The 22,424-nt window shown below is 42.6% G+C and overlaps 1 protein-coding gene across 3 annotated transcripts in view; it reads right to left on the reverse strand.

The window, feature by feature from the left end:
• TSPAN4 (tetraspanin 4) overlaps positions 1–22,424 on the reverse strand; it is a 391,838-nt gene that overhangs the window by 192,548 nt on the left and 176,866 nt on the right. For 2 of the 3 annotated variants that reach the window (XM_050896897.1, XM_050896896.1), the window contains one exon: positions 19,878–19,957. In XM_050896897.1, coding sequence (XP_050752854.1) covers positions 19,878–19,940 — 63 coding nt within the window. In that variant the 5' untranslated portion in view covers positions 19,941–19,957. Of the gene's footprint in view, positions 1–19,877; positions 20,211–22,424 lie in introns of those variants that run through there. The other variant, XM_050896895.1, reaches the window with a different exon arrangement.

Here is a 22,424-nt window from a genome sequence, read left to right on the forward strand (position 1 = left end):
TAAGGGCCAAGTTGGTAAGATATTTGAATGGGTTTATGGGTAGAGCATCCTGTTTGCCAAAACATTCCCTACTGCACAATGTTAAAGAAAAGACAATTTCTAAAATTCTGAGCCAATAATCAAGAGAGAACTGAAGACAAGGACAGAATACTCATGAGTGAACTACAGGAAAAACAGACCAAAATGGAAGACGTACATTTTGGATACTTTCAGGGTATTAGAGGTCTTGAATTGGAAAAAAAAAGGGGGGGGGGGAGGCTAAAAAGGCACAAGCCCAGAAATAGAAGCAATAAGGGCCTGTATACCAATATGAGAAGCTCAAGTGCTAAAACAGATGAGTCAGAATACCTGACAGTAAAAGAGGGCTTTGACAGAAGAAGCATTTCCTGAGCATGGCAGAGTGACAAAAATCAATGGGATGCATTCAGGAAGGACACATCAGGTCATAACCACTGGGAAGGTTACTCGACTGAAAGATCCCTGTAACCTACCACGATAACACTATTGACTGAACAGGGGGAACTGTATTTTCAAAACTATAGAGCTACAAAGTCTCCAAGCTATAGGAGTACATGTTGTCTAGAACAATTACTATTTTAACTTCCAGAGCTGGCACAAATTGCCAACAAAATCCTGATCTTACTGGAGTCTGTGGAGGTTCTCACACTGGTTTCAACAGAACTGAAACACCATTCTGGGCTTTATATACATGGTCTTAACATCCCCAGATAAAACAACCACAAATGATCTGGAATAATTGCCCATTTTAGGTTTTCTGCACCTTCTCCTGAGGCGTCTGGCACAGGCTTTGGATTAGACAATGCTTGTATGATCAAGTGCAGTAATGCTTGTGTGATGAAAAATGAATGCCAAATAAATAAAAGGAAAAATGCTGAGGATATAACTGATGTGGATTCAGAACAATCATAATAACAATAATAAAAATCAGTTGCAATAAAACCATCCAAAGGAAATGTTTAAATCGACTCCTGTAGACAAAGAGAAGGGAGACATTCAGATGGGCGACCACTTCTGCAAAGGCAGAGTCAGTAGCAAACTTTCCTTAGGATCTTTCCCCTAAAGAAGATAAGGAGAAGCTGAAGTCAATAGGGAAAATGCTGGGTAAAAGACACAGAATCGAGGCAATTCAGAGCAGTGAGCAGACATCCGAGCAGACTGCAGCAGCAGCACTTGTTCCGCTCAAAGATCTGCTGAGAGGAAATCACTGTGCAGGCAAGAGCTGTGATAAGTACTGTTGATGAAATGTTTGGAAATGATAAATAAGAACAGTGCTTTGTAAGACATACAAATGAAAGTTACGCTTTCCGATTGTGAATGATACATGCAAATTCCCACACAGGTCCTCAGCACTCTTGTCCTCTCTCACTGCCTCAACACATATGTCTGTACATGCATGAGGTCTTCCTGCTACCCACAATTTCTTCGGGCAATGGGTGATGGCAAAAGAGTCTGGCTCCAACAGCCCTAGCTAGTGACATAATTTCTCAGTAATCAACAGTTGCATCCTATGTGCAACTAAAAGCATGGTTTGGTATCACAGTCCTCTCCATGGCACTTCCACCCAGACATGACATCGCTAATAGAAGCAGGAAGAATACTCCACAGGAACTGGCACGTTTAACCCTTTGAAGACAAGACAGATGCCTTTCACAACCGAGTGACCCATAGCTTCTAAAAATTATAGAAATCATGTTGGAGGGGGGATTGAAGCAGCCCCGGGCACATCACCAACCACTCTGACTTGCAGAAAAAAAAAGCACCTTGCAGTCTATTAACATCAAATGCTGCCAAAAGACCAAAATTAAGCATTTGTTAGAGACTCGCACCAAATACGACAGTGCTGCTGCCTCTGTCTCTCTGTCTCTGGTACGCTATTTAACAGGCATGTGCTCCTCTGAAACACTCAATTTGAAGTGGGGGCAGCAAGGGCAGAGGTTTCCAAATTTATGCTACATTTTTACATTGTTTCTGTAAAGCTGCTTTCACATTTTATGAACTTGGTCAAAAAAATAATGAGTAAACATTTTTAATAGCTTATTCAGCTCTGCCTGATACCAGAATTAAACTCTCCCAGTTGCACGGTCCTTCTGTCAGGCTTACAGGTAGTAGATTAGAAGGAACTGTTAAAAACTTAGGATCAATGGTAATTAAAAAAGACTGCCACGTATAAACAATATCTAGATCACTGCACAAACCCTCTGGAGTGTCAAGGGCAGCTATAAAGTTCAAGCCAATAATACAACTTCCTGCTTAATTAATAACATTTTCAAAAGAAGCAGATAGCAAGTTTAGGGCTTCCTAGAAGAGCACATCTACTAATTACAGGGACAAACAACCAGGGCAGAGTGGAAGACTTAAGAGACAGCTCATTAATAACATTTCCTTGGTGATAAAATCCTCTTGGGGATACACAGGTCCTCTGGTTCAATGGCCCCAGGTGCTTCTTCTGAAGACTCAGGAAAGTACAGTCTATACAAATGAAGTAAGAAAAAAGAAAACCAGAAAATCCTTGTCAACACTATCTACACAATTGCAACATTCATCTAAAGAACGAACCCACCAGTGTGTACCTGCATGGGTAACTTCAGAGACAGAGTAAATTGCCAGAAGAGCAAAAACTGAGGCTAGAAAGGGAAAGTCCCAAAGCAGGGACTTGTGGAGGGGTATATGGATGCCTGCCAGCTCAGCAACACCCACAGAAGCAGTGCAAAAGTGGTATTTCTCCATTGTAGGTCATTTTGTAAAATTGCAGATCTATTCTCAGATTATAAAAATTACTCAAATTATTCAAGACACAAGAAGCCCAAACCCTCTGAAGCTGTTTTTTAAGCAGTCTATTTTCTCGTTTTCCAAAAAACAATCCCAATATGAGGTGCACCAGTAGGCACAGAGGTAGGAGCTGAAAACTAAATGCAATCTGCTAAAAGGTTATCACAGTGTTACAAGAAAACTCAGTCTTGCTGTGCCATTCTCAGGGCTTTGCTCACTTGGAAAAAGGAACTTGATCAGATAACTAGAAGCAGAGCATCTAAGACTACTGAAATTACTTCAGCCTTCTGCCTTTCACATAAATCCTGGATTATATGACACCACACATGACATGGTTAATGCTTCTGCTCCATCTTGACATTTGCTAAGAGAATCACATGAGTCTGGAGTGTGAGAGGTGAGGACCTGCTTTCTCAGATCCATGTCACAGATGCCTTGCTCAAGGGAAAGCTCCTCCCGCCTTCTGCAGGCAGAAGTAGGTGGCACAGATTGGAAGAAGTTGTAACTGACTGAAGAATCTGAAAAGAGAGACTTGGAATAAAACTTCAAAGGACCTAAAAGATGTTCAGCTGTAATGGAAATTCAACAGGACATGGATATTTAAGTCATATTAGTCCTTTTGAACACACCGGGCTCAAAATTGTCACTATCATAAAATCTCCTCAGTATGGATGACTCAGTCATTCCCAATCATACAAATTATATAGTAATTAACGACTAAGTAGTGGAAACTTCTTGAAAAAGTTAAGAAACACTTAACACACAGCTCTTCAAACATCCTCTTTTTTCCATCCTCCTACCATGTGTATATAACTATACACTCTAAATGTCATAGACGCAAAGCACAACTTTTCTGGAATCCCTTCACTTCCAGCTATAACATTTGACAATGGTTTTACTCTTCTGGCACACCTATTAACCACCTAATAGCCTGGAATGGCTGCTATTAGCTAATTGAGTTTGTAAGGAGATGTTGTTTTCCAAAAGACTAGAACTTCTGCTCTGCTGAATATTTTCACATTTTATATATAAGAAGTTTTTAAAAATCATGTCTTCAACTTTAAGTAGAAAAGTAAATTAAGGAAATCTTACAAGTAAAGCCAGTCTAAAATATTACTGTATTTCATTTTTATTTAATCCCCCTTCAACTTTTTTAAAAGCAATGTCTGTATTAGACAACACAATTTTAAAGTTTCACACCTAATGACATGCAGTTAAGCTATCTGACTGTCGTGGTTTAACCCCAGCCAGCAACTAAGCACCACACAGCTGCTTCCCCCTCCCCCCTCCCAGTGGGGTGAGGAGGAGGAAAGGAAAAAAAAGTAAAACCCGTGGGTTGAGATAAGAACAGTTTAATAACTGAAGTAAAATATAATACTAACAATAGTAATAATGAAATATAATAATAATAATTGTAATGAAAAGAAATATAACAAAAAAAAGAAGGAAGGGGGGGAAGGAAAAAAAACAGTGATGCACAATGCAGTTGCTCACCACCCGCTGACCAATGCCAGAGCCGCGATCCGTGCCTCCCAGCCAACTCCCCCCTGTTTATATACTGGGCATGACGCTCCATGGTATGGAATACCCCTTTGGCTAGTTTGGGTCAGCTGCCCCGGCTATACTCCCTCCCAGCTCCCCCGGCTATACTCCCTCCCAGCTCTTGCACACCTGCTTGCTGGCAGAGCATGGGAAACTGAAAAGTCCTTGGCTTAAGATAAGGGCTACTTAGCAACAACCAAAACATCAGCATGTTATCAACATCATTCTCACACTAAATCCAAAACCCAGCACTGTACCAGCTGCTAAGAAGAGAGTTAACTCTGTCCCAGCCGAAACCAGGACACTGACACAAGCTAAATACCCCTTCAGCAAGGGAGATGAGCATCGGGTTCTGCAGCACAAGCAAATGTAGTGATGCTGGCTGTGTGGAGGCCTAGATTGAGCTCACTGTATTGATTTTAAAGCAACTATATAGAAACAAGGATTTTCTTTGAAGATATTGCTCAAGTGGTTTTCTGAGAACAAAAGTATTTACTTCCATGTCTCAGGTATTGTTTTTAATTGGATAGTAGAAGGAAATTGTTTATTTCAAATCTTTTGAGACCTCCTCTGTCATGTTAGAGATAATCTTCTATTTTATCAAAAAGAGTTTCAAATATAGTTCCATAGTAAGTAAATAGCCTGATTTGTGAATTCCTTCCCTAACAGGTAACCTGCCAAAAAATTCTACTGAGACTTTCTATTCCATGATCTATGGATCTTGGTAAAGTAATTATTTTGTATTGTATCCCTCTTCTATACATAGTGTCTCTTGCAACTCCCGTCTCTTATCTTGTACTATTTATTTCAAGGAAATTGATATGATTTTCTCTTAATATCCCTAAATATTCAATAACTTGATGTATATTTTTCCCCCTAGAACAAAATACGCCTGTCCAATATATACACCTACTGTTCTGGTGTAATCATTATAAAGTTAAGTCCCACAGCTGTCACTTGTTATTCTGAATTCTAAGTGAAATAGGATCTTGTTAGCCAAAATTGAACACCCACTCACAAAAACTCAGTTATCTCACTCTCTCATACACATGCACACACACATGCACGCAGCGATGAAACCATTCAGGTAAAACAAATGATTCTACATTCCGCACAAAACAAGAGTATGTCTGGGGTGAACATCCAGCTATTGTTTCCCATAGCTCTTCATTTTTTTTAAGCATCTGCTTTTCCAGCTCAGGACAAAGTCAGCAGCAGCACTGAATTGTCACAACAGTTTTTGTAAACCTTTTGGAAGGCTCTGGAGATCTCAGAACATGCATCTAAGACTTTGATGACCTTGTAAAAGCTTCTTACTGTATCTTTTATAAAGCCCAGCTTTACCTTATGAATCCTACTTCCTTGTATACTAGAAAATAGCCTCATTCCACAATACTTGCATACACCACTACATTCCCACTAAAACCTCTGTCCTGGTTTCGGCTGGGACAGAGTTAACTCTCTTCTTAGTAGCTGGTACAGTGCTGTGTTTTGGATTTAGTGTGAGAATGATGTTGGTAACACACTGATGTTTTAGTTGTTGCTAAGTAGCCCTTATCTTAAGCCAAGGACTTTTCAGTTTCCCATGCTCTGCCAGCAAGCAGGTGTGCAAGGAGCTGGGAGGGAGCAGAGCCAGGGCAGCTGACCTGAACTAGCCAAAGGGTATTCCATACCATGGAATGTCATGCCCAGTATATAAACAGGGGGGAGTTGGCTGGGAGGCACAGATCGCGGCTCTGGCATCGGTCAGCGGGTGGTGAGCAATTGCATTGTGCATCACTTGTCTTTTCTTGGGTTTTATTTCTCTTTTTTTTGTTATATTCCTTTTCATTACAATTATTATTATTATATTTAATTATTATTATTGTTAGTATTATATTCTTATCTCAACCCACAAGTTCTACCTTCTTTCCCAGTTCTCCTCCCCATCCCACTGGGAGCAGGGCGGGGGGGCAGTGAGGGAGCGGCTGCATGGTGCTTGGCTGCTGACTGGGGTTAAACCACAACAACCTCTCAGTGCATATGCAAATGGTAACATTAGTGCCAAGATGAGTGAGGTTGTACTTGGTCCTGTACCTGCAATACTGCAGGGAGGCTCTGTTTCCTTTCCTTCTTGCCATTGCCTGTGCAGAGGTACCAGTATCGATTGGCACAAGGATGTGGCACCAGCCTGAAAGCCATAACGCATATACCACCTTCCACAGCAATGGCACGGGTTTCCACCTGGTCCCACTGCTTCCTTGGAGGCTGGGGCTGAGCTGAGGGTATACAGGGGTCCCAGAGCCACTTTAGCAATGCTGGTATCCCTGCTGCCCCATGACAACCCCTGTAGTAGAAACTATAAGGCACGTGCACCTGTGGCTCAGGAGTTACAGGCTGGACAACCCAGTGCAGCAGAGTGACAGGCTTTTAAGCACCATCTGAGCCCTCTGGCACTGTTTGCCCCGTCTTCTGCAATAGAAGCCACATAAACTTTGCAGCAGAGTCCATGGGTCACTGAGGCTTAAAGGTTTGCATCTAATTAACACACCACAGCTACTGGGAAATCAACCGTGCCCCTGCAGCTTCCCCACTTTACAAGTATTGTTTAGAAAGAATGGACAAAGCATTTGGCAATAGGGGCGAAAGCCTAATTTGGGAACAGAACAAAGCAGGGTGTAGCTGCAGAGACAAAACCAAAATCAAACTAAAAGTACTGTGTGTGGCACTGGATCTGTAAGCAACCTGCCATAGTCAGAAAAAGGGTTAAATTGGACTGATGTTTGGCGAAAATGGACCTGTTTGGTAACGCAGTGGAAGATTTGACACCTCTATTGAACAACTGAAACAGTACATAATAGCTAATGATATCTGTGATGAGAAAAAGATGGCTGTTTTACTGAGCATAATGGGGACTGAAGCCTATAACTTGCTGTGCAACCTAACAGCTCCTATTATACCAGCAGACAGCAAAGCATGTGCCAAGACTGTGTGAACCCTACAGAGTCCCCAGCCCACAGACACCGTGTGGCCACAGAGCATTTTCACTTTTACATGATAAAAGAGGGGAAAAAAACCCCAAACCTCAACATATGGCTGGAATAAAAAAAATTAACAGAGCATTGCCAGTTAGGACAAAACGAGATGATGCACAAAGAGGATTAACTCACAAGCAGTAAGCAAAGGGAAGCAATCCAAAACCAGGTATTGATGGGATCAAATGTGACTCTAAAGCATCAGGGTCTGGCTCAGATCTCACCAGCAGGATGGAGCATTTGTGCAGCTGCTTAGCCATGTGATGGAGGGCAAGTGCATATGCTGCACCAAATGGTATACAGTATGACACCCCTTATTGCTTTCACCTTTCATTTTCTTTCTTCTCCTCAGTAACTTTTCATCCTACACATATGCCAGGGAGTTGTAATATCATCACTGAAATATACTCACCCTCACATGCATGTTTACTGAACAAAAGCATGCCAGGGAGAAAACAATGCAAGGGTGTGCTTTTGGTGTCGGAAACAACTTCACAATCCAAATGAACCCTGGCTCAAAGGCAAATCCCGTAGGGACTGTGAAAAAATGGCAATGTTTACAGAAGTTGTAAAAACCTCATGAAAAGAAAAGGAAAACCATGTTCTTTTAGAAAGAAAGAGTTACATGAAAAAGTACAACCTGTTTGAAGAAGAACGTGCCAGAGAACTTCAGATTTCTTAGTTGGCCAGTTCCATTTGGAGTCCACGGAAAATAGGGTACAAGTCCCCAGCACAGGGGACAACAAAGTAGTATATATATAGATATAGACATATATACTCCTCCGGCTAGCAGGGGTGAGATTTAAAGTGAAGGGCCTTCTACTGTTTTCATAATTTCACATCAGAATTATCAAGTTACTAAAATGGATTAGGTTGCAAAGGGATCGCTCCTAACACATGCACAGGGAAATCCACAGTGCTATTACAGAGAAGGTGACATGTAACTGTAAGCAGCTTGTGCTAAAAATACTAAGCTGGGAATTGAATGGGTTGGATATTATTTTGGAGAGAGAAATTTCAACTGCAGTGACAAAGCATGAAGTATTTCCAAGCTCCAGCCTCAAAATAATAACTCACTGCAACTTTTGGGTAGAGCAAATGGAATCTTAGAGGAAGGACAAAACCTGTGCTTGAAGAAGGACCAATTCCTTAATTTTGAAAAGCCTATGGAGTATTTGCTGAGAAATGAAGGCAGAGTGAAATTCAGTACTTAGAAAATGTCAGAATTTCATCTAAGGTTTTACTAGGGTAATGAAACATCCCTTTAGTGTCAGCAGTCGAAAAAAAATGGGACCGTCCAGTCTGCGTTTTTTCAGGATTACAATTTAACCAGCACCATAAGTGGAGACATACGTTCTCCTTAGGAACAGGACATTTTTCTCAGTGATTGTTAGTTGATTTTTCTCCAAGAATTATCTACCTAAAACCTATTTACAAATGGAAATTGCAGAGTGAGAAGGGATACATGTTGTAACTAACACAGAAGAGCATATTCAAGAAGACAGACTGATAAGAGTATGGTAAAAATGTTTCAGGTTCTGAGTGAATTTATCCAAGGAATACAAATGGAAGTTGTCATAAATTACACAAAGGTTTTCAATAATACTTATTTCAAATAAATAGATCCTAACTTGCTACGCTGTTTCTTTGCCTCTGACTTGAACCTGAGACGTCCCTGTGGCACTGGAGTAGTAATTTTACCTGCCATATGATCCTCCTGAAAGGCCTGTTGTTTTGCTGCCATGTTATCACACCTTTGCAGAACACAGTGATGCTGACATGGAAAAGGGATGCAAGAGTTTAGCTTGGAGTGTTGAAGACACTTCCCACTTTGGCTACCAGAAACACTGTGATCGTATATACCTCTAGTTTCAGCTTTCCGTAGTAAGGAGCATCAGGAAGGTGACAGCCTGACTACAAAGAGGAGTAGTATGCCTGGGTGCTCCATGCTGTGACATCGAGCTCTAATGCACCAACCAAGATGCAAACAGAGATCCCTTATCACATCTGCCACTGGGAGAGGAGGACAAGGGCACCAAAGCAGTGCAAGATAAAATCAGCATGTTCTCCATGGTACAAACTGAATCCCACCACTGACAAAAGAGACGGAACAATGAAAACCAGAAAATGAGCTAACTGGTTATAATACATATGGCTACAATGAATGGACTCACACACACTCAAATTGTTCCTGGTTTTCTTTGCACTGAAAGACTGGCCCAAAAGTTCTCAAGGTTGCCTCCTTTTTTGCACCAGACTGTTATTGCTACACAGTTTGGGGCTTGCAAACATCAGAAAAGTACTAGTACACTATAAAAGTGAAAAAGTCTCGTGGTTGGAGGTTGTGGAGTGACCCATGAATAAACACCAAAACAATGTCTGCTTTTTCATGCCCAAAGATGCTTCAGTGTATCCTTTGGTAGTGGCAGCATGTGTATATAGGATGCAGTAGACCATTTCTGCGTTCTTTATTTTAGTTTGCAAAGTCATTCTGAAACAACCAAGTATTCTGCACGGATATAACAAGTACAAAGCAGATGGCGGACGTGTTAAAACCTCTGGCCTTCAAGGATGGGAGCTCGTAACAGATTGCAAGTGGCAGTGGAACTCGATTCACGTCCAGACTTCCAGTTGTTTTGTTGAAGAAAATGGTATCAAACATGTCACTTCAGCTCCATCCCATGGTGCCACAAATGGATTAGTGAAAAGATTTATTCAGACATAAGTAAACAATTTGTGCTACAATCCTGGATAAATGTCACTTACAAAACAAGAGTACAAATGTTCAATTGGCCAATATCAAGGCAGTCCATTTACAAACGTTTACAAACTTGACAGGAGCAATGTGGTGGAGAGGATATAACTTAAGGTCAATTTGTAGAGGGACTTCCGAAAAATCTAATAAAATGGCCATGAATAACGACATCTAGAAGTGTAGTTTCCACCGGGGCGGGGGGGGGGGGGGGGGGGGGGGGATGTTAAAAAATTGTTATTGAAAGACAACCAAGATGTTTTTTTGAATGCTTAAGTAGTTCAGGACAAACTAGAGCTCTGTTTTATAAAAGAGCCGTTAAGTCCATCTCACCCAGTATATACCTTCATACTAGCCAGTGGTGACTACTGACGGAATAAAGAAAGTCAGCCATGTCACAGAAATGCTCTATAGAAAGATGACCTAGAGAAAATCCAGATGCTCAATAGAACCAAACACTCTCACGAAGGGTGTTTCCCAAGGAGACTTCTACCCTTGCTGCTACTATAGGTGAATCCCAGGTTAGGATTCTGAAGACCAGAAATTGCAGGTATCACTACTGGGAGACCACAGCATGGGAGGGGAAAAAACCCATAGAACGTTTTAAGCCCACAAGATTGTCTCCTATGGAGGAAGCCAACAGACAAGCCTTTCCAAGCATAGCAGCACAAAGAGGTACCTGATCTTGGTGCTCGTAGAGAAGTGAATGAACATACATACTGAGAATCTAGCTCCTTCTCTGTGATCTCCCTTCTAAACATTGTGTAGACAGCAAGGGCAAAACAACTGGCAATTAAAGGAAGGAAGGAGGAGGTATAAAACAAGCTGGAGCCACTATCTAATTTTGCCACAGCAGCTGCTGGCTGCTATCTTTCTTTAGATATTAAGCTCTCACCCCTCCTTTCTGCTCCTGGAGGAAGCACCTTGCTCACAGGTCAGATGGTAGTACCTCCTTGTCCTTTGCATAGTTTAAGCCTACAGCCACTGAGCAACATCTCATTTCCTACAGCCAACATTCGTCTTCCCTTTACCTGGCTTCATTCTGCCTCTTCAGGTCCAGTGCTGTCCGACAGCAGCACAGAGACAGCATCACTGCTCTTAAGCCTTGTGGGCTAAAAATAAAAAATTGTCAGCATGTTATACCAGCAAAGCCCCCACTGAGAGAACAACTAACACTAGCGAAAGCACTTTTTGCCATTACAGCCTACACCAGTCCTCTGAACAAAACAAGCTTTCTTGGCACGAGCACAATTTTGCTGCTGTAACTGCAGTTTACACGAGGGCTTTGTAATCCCACTGTAGGCCTGCCACATAGTCATTTGTTAAGTCAATGAGTTTTTTGCTCTAAGTGTGAAGCCTGTTTTAAATAAGAGACTTAAGTTGTTTAATTCCAAGTATTGCACCCTGTGCTGGCTGTTTGATCATTAGAGTTGATCACTGTAACAAAGAAAAGCCACGTAGGGAAAAAGAAAGTGAACTTCACATAGAAAAATAAAGTGCAAACTGACATCTGCACGAAGGGCAGGTGGTTGGTTGGGTTTCCCTTCCTCACAGCACACTACTTCTTGTTCTCCAAGTCTCAAACTAAATCCTGTTAGGCACAGGGGGAAGACGGCTGTCTATTTGAATGGAGTGGGTGCAGACACTTTGTAGTTTTATCAACAAAGCATCTAGTAATGACTACAAGCAGAAGCCAAGAAAGCTCACTCCCACAGTAAGTTATATCCAGAGGCCTCTACATTATCAAAGTCGCCATTGATAGAGCCAGGAATGACATACAGGAAAAAAAAAGTTCCTCCCTGAACACCTCACATAAAGAAATGTGTAAGCATGGGGTGCTGGAGGAGGAAAAGCATTAAATAAGAGCCAGCACAGATTAATCGGTATGTGCAGTGAACATGTGTAATAAACAAAATCAGCACTAGTAAACCACTAATATTTCACAGTCATCAGATGCAGTGTTTATAGGCATTGCAGCAGATGATTTCTCAAAAAGGAGTTTATAAAATATAACTGGAGAGGAAAGGGAAGCTTTAGTAACCAGGATTTTCCTGTAAAGGATGGACTGGGGTGAAAGCATGAAGATGCTTGTGAGAAGAGCAGATAATCAAGTATGGCATAACGTGCAGAGCAGAAACAAGAGTAGACAAAGTAATAATATAATAAGCCAGTAAGGATCAAGCTGATCTGGATTTAGAGCCACCCCCTAAAGCGTACAGCTCAGAGGGACTCCAAGAATAAGATGACATAGAGCAATAGCTGCTGCTGCACTATTTTGAAAGTACTTGAGAACAAATAAAGGTATCATGGCCAAGGAAAGAACAGAAAGGGCTATATGAGCAATCTGGAAAAGCAAGCAGTAAAAAAACCAAAAAACAACAACAAAACAAACACTCAAAAGTCTTGAAAGTCTGGGTATAAAAACTTACAAGACCGAGTCATTCTGGTCCTTTGTCCTTGTATATCAACCTTCTGTCTCATCCAAACTACTAATTCAAATGTATGGCATCTTTAGAACAAGCCTCAGTTGAATCATGTTAAATTATAAGGCTCTGCATGCATTCACACTTGAAGCAGGTTGGGAGGGTTTTTTGGAGGGTGTTAGTTTTTCTGTTGAAGACAGATTTAAGATGCGTTACAGTATGACAGTCTAATTACAGACTGCAATTTCAATTTCATTTACTTCTGTTTCATCTTGTGATGGTTTAACATTTGCTGGAGAAAAAATTACAGGACAGTACTAAGAAATACAGTTTACTGTCTCCAATCTGCATGAGTATGCAGAAGTCATTCCATCCAACTCCACGTTTCATTTTTGACCTAGCAGTGCTCACTTTACATTATAAATACCAGAGAGAAGTGTCTTTATATATTTTGTATAGATACTGTATATTACTCATGTAGTAACTTGTACAGATTTGCTACCTTAGCCAAAAGTTATGTTCTAAATAAATAAATCACATAGCAGTATTAATAGCTATCACGTTTAAAACAGTAGTGTCTGGAGACAAACTGAGACTGGGATTTTATTCTTCTAAATACTCTGTGGGTACAATCTCTGGCAAACAATCCCCTGGCCAAAAGGTTCATATTCTAAAATAAAGGCCCACATGGGGTGAAAAGGACCTAATACATCGGCAGAGTGAACTGTGAGGCGACAGCGTATGTTGTGGCAGTTATTCTGACTTTGATCATAGCCCGCATGATGAGAAATCATATGTAAGAAGGAAGCACTGGCTAGCCTTCAAAAATCTTCAAGCCAAGATATGGAGGAGGAGGAATAAGGATGGAAATGATCTCACTTGCCTTTTGTCTTCCTCTGTATAGTTCAAAGTATTGGCTGCAATAGATTTAATGTCTGTCATTGTCCAGAAGAGAGAATAATGTTTTCAGCCATTTCACTCATTGCTTTAAAAAGGCCAGTTTCTCCACAACTGCAACACGCCATATCCTGTGGGTTTATCCACTGATGGGTTTCATCAGTTTTTTGTACTACAAGTAAGTCTGAATTAGATACAGTGGATATACTTGACAGCAAAACTTATAAGGCAAGATGCTTAGGCCTTGCCAATACTCATGGCCAAAAAGCATATCAATATGTTAGCAAACCTACCTAAAGCAAAGAAGCTACTCTTTGTCATGAGTAACAGAAGCAGAAACTGGCCCACAGCAAGCAATTTGAAGATAGTATCTATTATATAGTCAACTTTAAGGCAATTTTTTTCTCCTCTATTAAGAGCCTTCTGAGCCTGGTTTCCTAAGGAAAAGAACATTATGAAATTGAACTGTGTTGGCTGAGTATCCCAGGAATAACTCGTGAGTCCATTTGTCACTGTTAGCCTGATTTGACAGATATGCACCCTTTCAGTCATTAACTTCCTAAAGGTTTTCAGAAGTTACGCATTTAGGTAGCAAATGTAGCCCTTAGCAATGCCTTCACTGGGAGATAAGACTCCAGCATGATCCCCAACCCCTATCAGACATCAGAATCCACACAGGAAAGAGAATGTATGAATGGCACCACTATGGGACAAGCTCTAATTGGTGCCCATATAAATCAGACATCAGGTAATACAATCATCTCTCTCTCACATTTGATATCAGCCCTCAATAGTTCTGCTTCTCACGGAAATGCCATTTTTTGAAGTCGGTAATTCCCCTATCAAATGACTCTCCTTTCTTTAAAAGCAATGCTCCTTAAAAATACATCCTCAGAGAGCCCTCACAAAGTCAGAGGCAGAGATAAGATGTCAATCAGACTGAGCAGTTTCTGGAGGAGGTTAAGTAACAAAGGAGAATCAGAGACTCAGAGGCAGTTAGAGAAAACGACATTCTGGGGTAAACCTCCCATGTTTTAATTACACAGAAGCAAAGTCTGTATTGCTGTTTAATCAATTTTTTGTTTGTCATAGATTATCCACCTGTTACACATATGAAAATACACAGCCTGTCTTATTTCTAGTCAAACTGTCTTCTCAGAGCACCACCCAACTGGTAGACACATGACTGTCTTCCCTGCAGAACAGCATGCAGCAGCTCCAACTGATAAGCTCAGCTCCATGGGATGAGTGGCAGCCCTTGCCCATCAGAGGAGAACGTGCACAAATAATGATGATGAGATGGTGGGCCTGCTTTTAAAATGGCTTACCACCCTACTGGCAATTTTTTTTCCACCAACTTAAGACTGCAGCCAAGTATAACTACAAAATGATCACTGTCCTCAGCCACTAACAATCTGTAGAGTTTCTGGCTGTTTTAGCCATCAATCTCATTCAGCTGACTGATGGAGGATGCAGATGAAGGACAAGGAATCCAATTCAACAAAATCAGCTGCTTCTCTCACAAAATTCCCCAGCTTTGGGAATAAGCTCAGCTAACAGGTCTCCTCCTCAAACTAATAATGTCAGATGGTTTCCTAACAAGGTACAAAGAAACGAAGAGACACCCCTCTGCCTCCACCCTCTGGCCAAATTTGGCCAGGATCACTCAAAGACCATCCAACGCCCCACGGTGCATTGTCAGATCAAGCTGTTCCTTTTTCCAGCTGCCCTGCACACTCAGTCTTCCAGATATTACAAATATTTGCATAGTTCTTACAAGACATAACTGTGCCACTGAAGTTGAAGTGCAAGGAAGGAAAATTATGCCAGTAACAAGGGATTTCTCATTTTCATTACTTCCCCTCCTTCTTTCCAATTACATCCAAGTAATAAAGATTGACTGCTGGCAGTATCAATAGTGCACCAGACCAGCAGTATTCATCAATGCAGAGCTTCCCAAACTGTGGCCCACGAACCATCAACAGCAGTAAAGCCAGAGCAAGAGACCCACAGCTGGTCCCTGGAATCAGATTAAATAGGTTCTTGGTTTTTTTCTACACAGATCCTAGCACATTCACTAGTGCTGCCTGCCACTTCTTTGGCTCTGTGTTTCCATACATTTCAGATATGCACTTTGTGTCTCAGAAGCCAAGATACATCATTCTCAGGGCTGTATCAGTTGGGAATTTTATATGGACCAAATGGCAAAACAAAGCAAAGTGCCTTACCTCATTAGGCAGGAAGGTGGAAAGCAGAGCTCCAGCTGCTCATCCCAGCCATAGTGTGTCCAGCAGATGGCAACTCCCAAGCTTTCAAGCTACAAGAGAATATTCCCCTGGGTCTCTGGGAGCCTACCCGTTGGAATTAGAGTCTTCACATACCATTTTGAAGACTTTGACTTCCTTATAATGGATACAACTTCAGTATGTTTTAACAACGGGAAGGAGACACATACATAGAAATGATTAATGTTAATTTTGATAAGTAATACACTTGTCTCCTTTCTTTTTGTTGCTGTCTCCTCTCTATAACTACTCTTCTAACAACAACATTTTGCAAATTCTGTACTTTACTGAATTTCTCTATTGGTTAAAGCATTACCTGAGGAGTCACATGTAGGTATTCAGTTCTTTTTGATGGGCAAATCACTACCCATCTAGCTAGTTTTCTCTAGCACAGGATCTCTTAAGGAAAGCAAGAGCCACTGGAAACACAAGCACAGTTCTGTGCATTTCCTTTTTTGAGTCTTGGAGGTTTGGGAGTTAGAAGTCAAAGAAAGTGGGAATGCTGGCATAAGCCAAGGGGGATTAAGGAGACGACATTTTTCTTTCTATGCCACTCTCTTAGCCCTTAGGATATATCCTACCTTTTTTTAACAAAAAAAGAGAAGGCAAGCAGAGCCTTGGATTACAAGCACAGAAAGAAAACAGTTCATTTTACTGACTGTCATAAAGAAACTCCGGATGTTTGGAGGACAGAATGTGGAAAACAAACATTCTTCCCTGGGTATTTCACAGTGAAATACAAATATTTATGAAATAAAAATATTCTGCTTTGCGATCATCTGAGGTGATCTTTAGTCTCGAGGGTTCAGCAATTCAACAAAAGAAAATCGAAGTCCATAAAAATGAATGAAGTCAGGCAAGTAGTATGTATCAAGTGACAAAAGTTATTTCGGAAGCTTACAAACCAGTGCAGTGATACAGTGATGGCTCCTCTGCATCTGGCAATATTCCAGGAAATGGCCTCTGAATGGCAATTCCCATTAGAGCGGCAGTGCTGCTGTCTAATAATGTTTTGCCCATGTTTCAGTACCTTAATACCCCAGAGTAGTTGCAAATGCACAAAGGGCAATTTGTGCAGGACTCTTCATGGAGAAGAGAGCTATTCTAGGACTATCAGATTTTTTCTCTACGTTAATAGCTGCTGGTCTGCTGTACCAATGGACTGATTCAGCATCAACACTGACAAGGCACCTCAGCCTCTGACACTTGTGAAGGAGCTTTGTGTTCCCTTCAACCGTCAGAAAGGGGAGGAGAAACGTGCTCTGTTTTCACAGTTATATGACAGCTTTTAAAAATTTTACAGCATGAGTGCAGGACCTAATCCAATAACGCTTGGCAGGAACATTTAAAATCAAGGTCTCTGAGATTTTGTTTCCTATAAATTCACTAGACTCATAAGAAAAGGGTCTTTTCCTCAGAAATGCAGCACCAATCCCACCAGAGTTGCACAGGGCTGAGGACTATTGTTCTGCCACGCTGTGGGAAAGATAGCTGAAAGTACTGGGAAATAGGCTGTAGGGCTGCACCAAATGGACTGGAGTTAATTAATAGGAACAGGAAGAAGAAAATGAAAATATGATTTCTGAAGGAAATCAAAGCATTTGCTCAAAACGCAATAAGAAGCAGGAACAACCTATACTAGGCATTTAATTCATTTAATGCAATGACTGCTCTCTATACATGGAAATAACTGCAGTTTTTATTTGGAGGTCGAAGCATGAAAAAAACCAATTCCTCTTCCTGCTTACTATTGTCTGTCACTAACCAACTACCTAGAGAAGGGTGGAGGGGAAAGGTGGAGACAGCAAAACTTCTGTGAGCATGTATGCAAAAAGAAATCCTGTCTTCTTGCAGAGATGCTTCTCCTTTAATTTCACAAAGTAAAACACGACAGATAACTGACAACAACTTGAAAAACAAAACAGCATCATCATCAACCTGTAATCATTCCAAGATTTTTGATCACTAGAAATGGAAATTTTTTTCTGCTTTTACTAAAGATAGGTCAGCTTAAGCCAGTACTTTTTAAAATCATCTCTTTTTAGTTACTTTCTCCACTGTGAGAAGGTGAAGAGCTGCATCTATTATAACTACATGCTGTGCAAACCTCATTTGGACATGATCATCATCAATCACTCCTGCTGTGCAGGTAGCATGTGAAAGGGAAACAAAACAGAAATCGTGCTGCAGTATTTGATATCACCCTCTCCCACTCCACTCATACTAAAGCTCGTATGCTTTAGTTCACGAAAAGCACAGTTGGCATATGGTTATTCTCTCTTTTTGGGACCCCTGTCTTTTCTCTCCCTCCAAGCATTTGAGAATAGCTTTGATGGTTTCAGGGGAAAGACAAAAACCTTTCCTTCTCTCTCAAAGGATTAAGGCTTTCCTACTGAAAAGCATGCCAAAGATATATTATTAGGTGCCATCTTGCCTTCGTAAATACACACACATTACTTGCAGCAGTACCTCTTCTTATCATATGCTTCAGTGGAAGATGAATATTGTAAAAGGAATCAGAATGCAGTGAGTATCCTTTGTGGCAGTGCCATGCATAGTCCTGAAAAGAGCTATTAACACCAGCATCGTATTTCTCTAGCACACACTTCAACTAGCTGTCAGTGCTATAATCTCAACCAGGAACAGTCAGTAGAGGCACAAGGCTTAAAAGAGCAAGAAAGATAGTGTTGGTATTTTTCAGAAAGGGCTGAAGCAAGCTACAATAAATATTAGACAATATTTAGGAAAGCAGAAGCAACCAGAGTCAGAATTGAAAGACAGACTGCAGTCTTACCAACACTCTTTCTACCAGCTTATCCAGGGTGTAAAGACAGCACCCTCCTTGTGTTTCATAGCTCTGGTTAGTACCGTGCCAATTCAGTGGACTTGCACTAGTTTATCACATCCTGACTCTTTGGTATGACTCAGGTCAGCATAAGTTGCCTGCACTTTGTGTTTTCTGATGCACCAGCACTGCAGCATGACTGGTTTTAAACAGCTGCACAGCAGCAGCACACACTAGAGAGCAGCTCTTTCCATCTCACTCACAGCCCTCTGTGTACCTCCGACAATTCATGAGAGCACAGACAATCAGTAATACGGGCATGGTAACACCCAACTGCAAACACACACCCCCTCCTTAAGCGCCAGAACAGAAGTGGTGTCACTTCACAATACCCCTTACTTCCCTCAGCATGTTAATAGACCACTCCAGAAGAACGAGGCATTTAAAGGCACCTCCTGAGGACCTGACAACAGACCCTCCCACATATGAGTCTGGATGGGAGACTTTGAACTAGAAATCACTTCCTCCCCTCCCCTAGCAATCATGCTACTCCCTTTTTTACAGGACAAACAGCATTTGTAACCTGAACCCCCCACTGAGCTTCTTCAGTCTCTGTCTACAGCCTATGCTCCACTTCATGGCAGTGAAATGCCCAACCACCTTGCTGTTGACAGCCACCTCATTTATTAAAAAGATGATGCGGAGATGCACGCCCATATGTCCCATCACAATGTCCTGCTGACACAAGCGTGGCTCGTAGTGATTTGATAAGCTCTTGCCACAGAGTAGCAGCCCCAGAAGAAGTGAGGAAGGCTCTGGTCTCCTTCCACCCTTCAGAGCCATGTCTTCAGGAGGGAACGGCAATGCTAGGACTCATCACTGACTGGGACAGAGAATGATCACCTGGAGATTCCTGACACAGGCTTTAATGTTGTGATGTACCGAGTGTGCCATCCACAATACAACAATGCATGTAAGCACGTGCGCGACCTTAAAATCATGAATGGCCTCAGTGATTTCTCTAAGACTATGCATGACTCTTGAGGCAAGCACACACGAGAATGAAAGATCAGGGCAACAAAAGGAGTGTACGGCTTTCACTGGAACAAAGTGATGAAGGCATTCATGCAACTGGCCTCTATAAACACACTCTTTTGTCCTGTATCACAGTTCTGAAACACAGCTGAAGGCCAGGAAATGAGAGGGTGAAGGAAACCCTCAGTAGGTTGTCCACACAAATTAATGAGGCCACAGAAAGTGTAGCCTAGGCACCACTTTGTTCAACTTCCAAGTTTAAACTTCTAAGTTTAAAAGTAGCAATAAGTTCACCTTCCATCTCAGTAAGCAGACACAAATGCAACCGTCTTGCAGTTTCAAACACGTACTCACCCAGAAGAGAAGGTTGAAGACAAACATTAGGTACTTGATACACTGCAGGCAGTTGTGAGCCATGCTGCACCTCTTCAGTTCTAGGAGAAAAATAAACGAGAGATCCAGGTAAAAGACAACGTACTTGTTTCCCTTGGGGGACGTGTACTTAGCCTTGGTGGCCTTAGGGCCTGGGTTGGTGTGGAATCCAAAAAAAGAGTTGCTGGCAGCCCCAAACTGGCCACCATACATGCTGCTGTAGCGACGAAAGGCGCCATTTGGGAAACTGTAATCCTTGCTGTCCAGGGAAGGGCTCCTGTGATAGGTCGACTCATCGGTGCTAGACCTGCGCATGGTGGCTTCAGCTCGTCCTGTCGCAACTGCTGCTCTGACAACTGTCGGATGTCAATGGTGCGGGTGAAAGGTTTGTGATTTTCCTTCCTCCTCCTTGCTATGAATCCCCTATTGCTTTGCACCAGCTGTTCTTTTGTCTGCCATCCTGTCAAGGAGTTACATGTGCTGTACGGTAGCAAAGTTGGTGAACTGAAGTCTGCTTAGCCAGGAGTTAGGGAGCAGCGTGCTTCCACATGAGAAAGACTTCTGCACAAGTAAACATTCCCTCCGATGTCACAATCGTCCCTCCCGGCCCACCCCACTACCACAGAAGAAAAAAAGAGAGAGAGATATACTGTACCCAAAGCAATGAATTTTAAAAAAAGGAAGTTTGACCTCGCTTGGATTGCAAATGCCATATAAAACCCCAGCTCCACATGCCACACACAGACAAGAGAGTGCTGCTGCACAAGACTCGTGGGCAAGCGCAGGAATTATCCAAAAGGCAAGCAGCTCCCGTGGCCCCTTCCTCTTCGCCACATTGCTCTGCCCCGAGACGCTCGGCTCACTTTAAGGATCCCCGTATCCCCTTCATGCGGAGGGAGCCTGTGGCAAGCCAGCCACGGAGCTCCATTCACAGCGCGGCCGCCACTCCTCCAAGGCTCCGCGCCAATCGCGCTCCCCGCCCGCCCGCATCGCCGCGCCCCGGCCCGGCCCCGCGCCTCCCGCCGAGGCACGAGAAGGGGCCGCCTCGCCCTGCGCACCCCTCCCTACCCCTGCCCGTCGCAGCCCCTCCGGCACCCCCCCCTTTGCAATAAAAAATCCTCCCCTCGGTTTCGGGATGCGGCGGGCGCTGCCTCAGCCCAGCCGGAGCGCAGGCGGGGACGGCGGCAGGAGCCCCGGCCTGGGGCAGGTCTCGGGGCCGCCCGGCTCTGCGCGCCCGCGGTCCTGCCCCTCGGCTCCGAAACTGTTAGCGCGGAGTAACCGCACGGAGATCGAGCCTGACGTGCAGTTCGCTTTAAAAGGGCTGTGCGGATATACAGGCAATGCTGCCGAAAGAAAGGGGAATAACTAACTGTTATAAAAATGCCTTACGCATAAGCGTTCGGGATGCTTTGGGGGGAGCGGGGTCAGAACAGGCCGTGCTTCCCTTGCCGGAAGGCTTGTTTGTTCCACTGCAGATCCTTCACCAGGATTTTCCTAATTCACTCAGTCCCACGGAATCATCCCTCAGCAAATGTATGGCCAGCTCATTTGCTTCTCTAGCAGCCTATCTCCCCCTGTCAGGTAATTCACTGATTGGCATCACAGTCTGTACGTTGGGGAGCACTTCCCTAAAATCTGGCTACTCCTACAGGCAGTAAGAGTTGAAAATCTGCCACACACAACTTTTTCAGAAAGGAAAAAAACTGACTGAACCTGTGGTAATTACAGTATTAACACTCAGGAAAGCAAGACTCATTTACCATCTTTGCCCTAAATTCCCTGTGTGAGCAACTCACCGCATCTCCATATGTGCCACTTTCTTATCTGTAAAATGGAACGGCCTGTCTCTGCCTTCCTTCTCTCACCCTCTGTCTGCCTTATGATTTTGACTGTAAGCTCCTGGGGCTAAGTGAGAAGATGGCTGGCTAGTATTTTTTAAAAGGCTTGCCCCAGCAGAGAATTAATCAAGATGAAAACAGGTTTCTTGCATGAAGCATCTTGCCAGTCTCAGCACAAATCAAGAGACATAGGCACCAATTAATTAAAGAACAAATTAGTAAAAGTAAAATGAGCTGGTTTTGCACATAGCCTGAGCAGTTCACCCTTGCAAACCACCCTCTAATTCTGTTAATTTACAAACTGCAAAGCTGGAGTCTAATTATTTCCCTTCATTTCCTCTGCAAACTATAAATACACTGGGCATACCTGGTGCAAGCTTTAGAGAGAAAGAACTTGAGCACAAAACACAAGGGTAATAACTCCTGCGCCATCTGTTTCAACAACTTTGGATGACTGAAAACTTTCCCACTTTTTAATTTCCCTACCTCTAAGAACAGAGATACTGCATAGCCACGATGGAGCTCGCTCTTCTACTTTTCCTCCCTCCCTTTCCTGCACGGTATGAACTCTGTCCTCAGAAAGGAGTCCTCCTTTCCTAGGACATAAAGATGGTCCCATGCAAGCAGATCTGTTCTCGGTCTGAGTTTCCAATACACCATTTATTTTTCCTATGGCTCCAAACAGTTTTGC

This window comes from Gymnogyps californianus, chromosome 5 (genome assembly GCF_018139145.2).
Source record: "Gymnogyps californianus isolate 813 chromosome 5, ASM1813914v2, whole genome shotgun sequence".
NCBI lineage: Eukaryota > Metazoa > Chordata > Aves > Accipitriformes > Cathartidae > Gymnogyps > Gymnogyps californianus.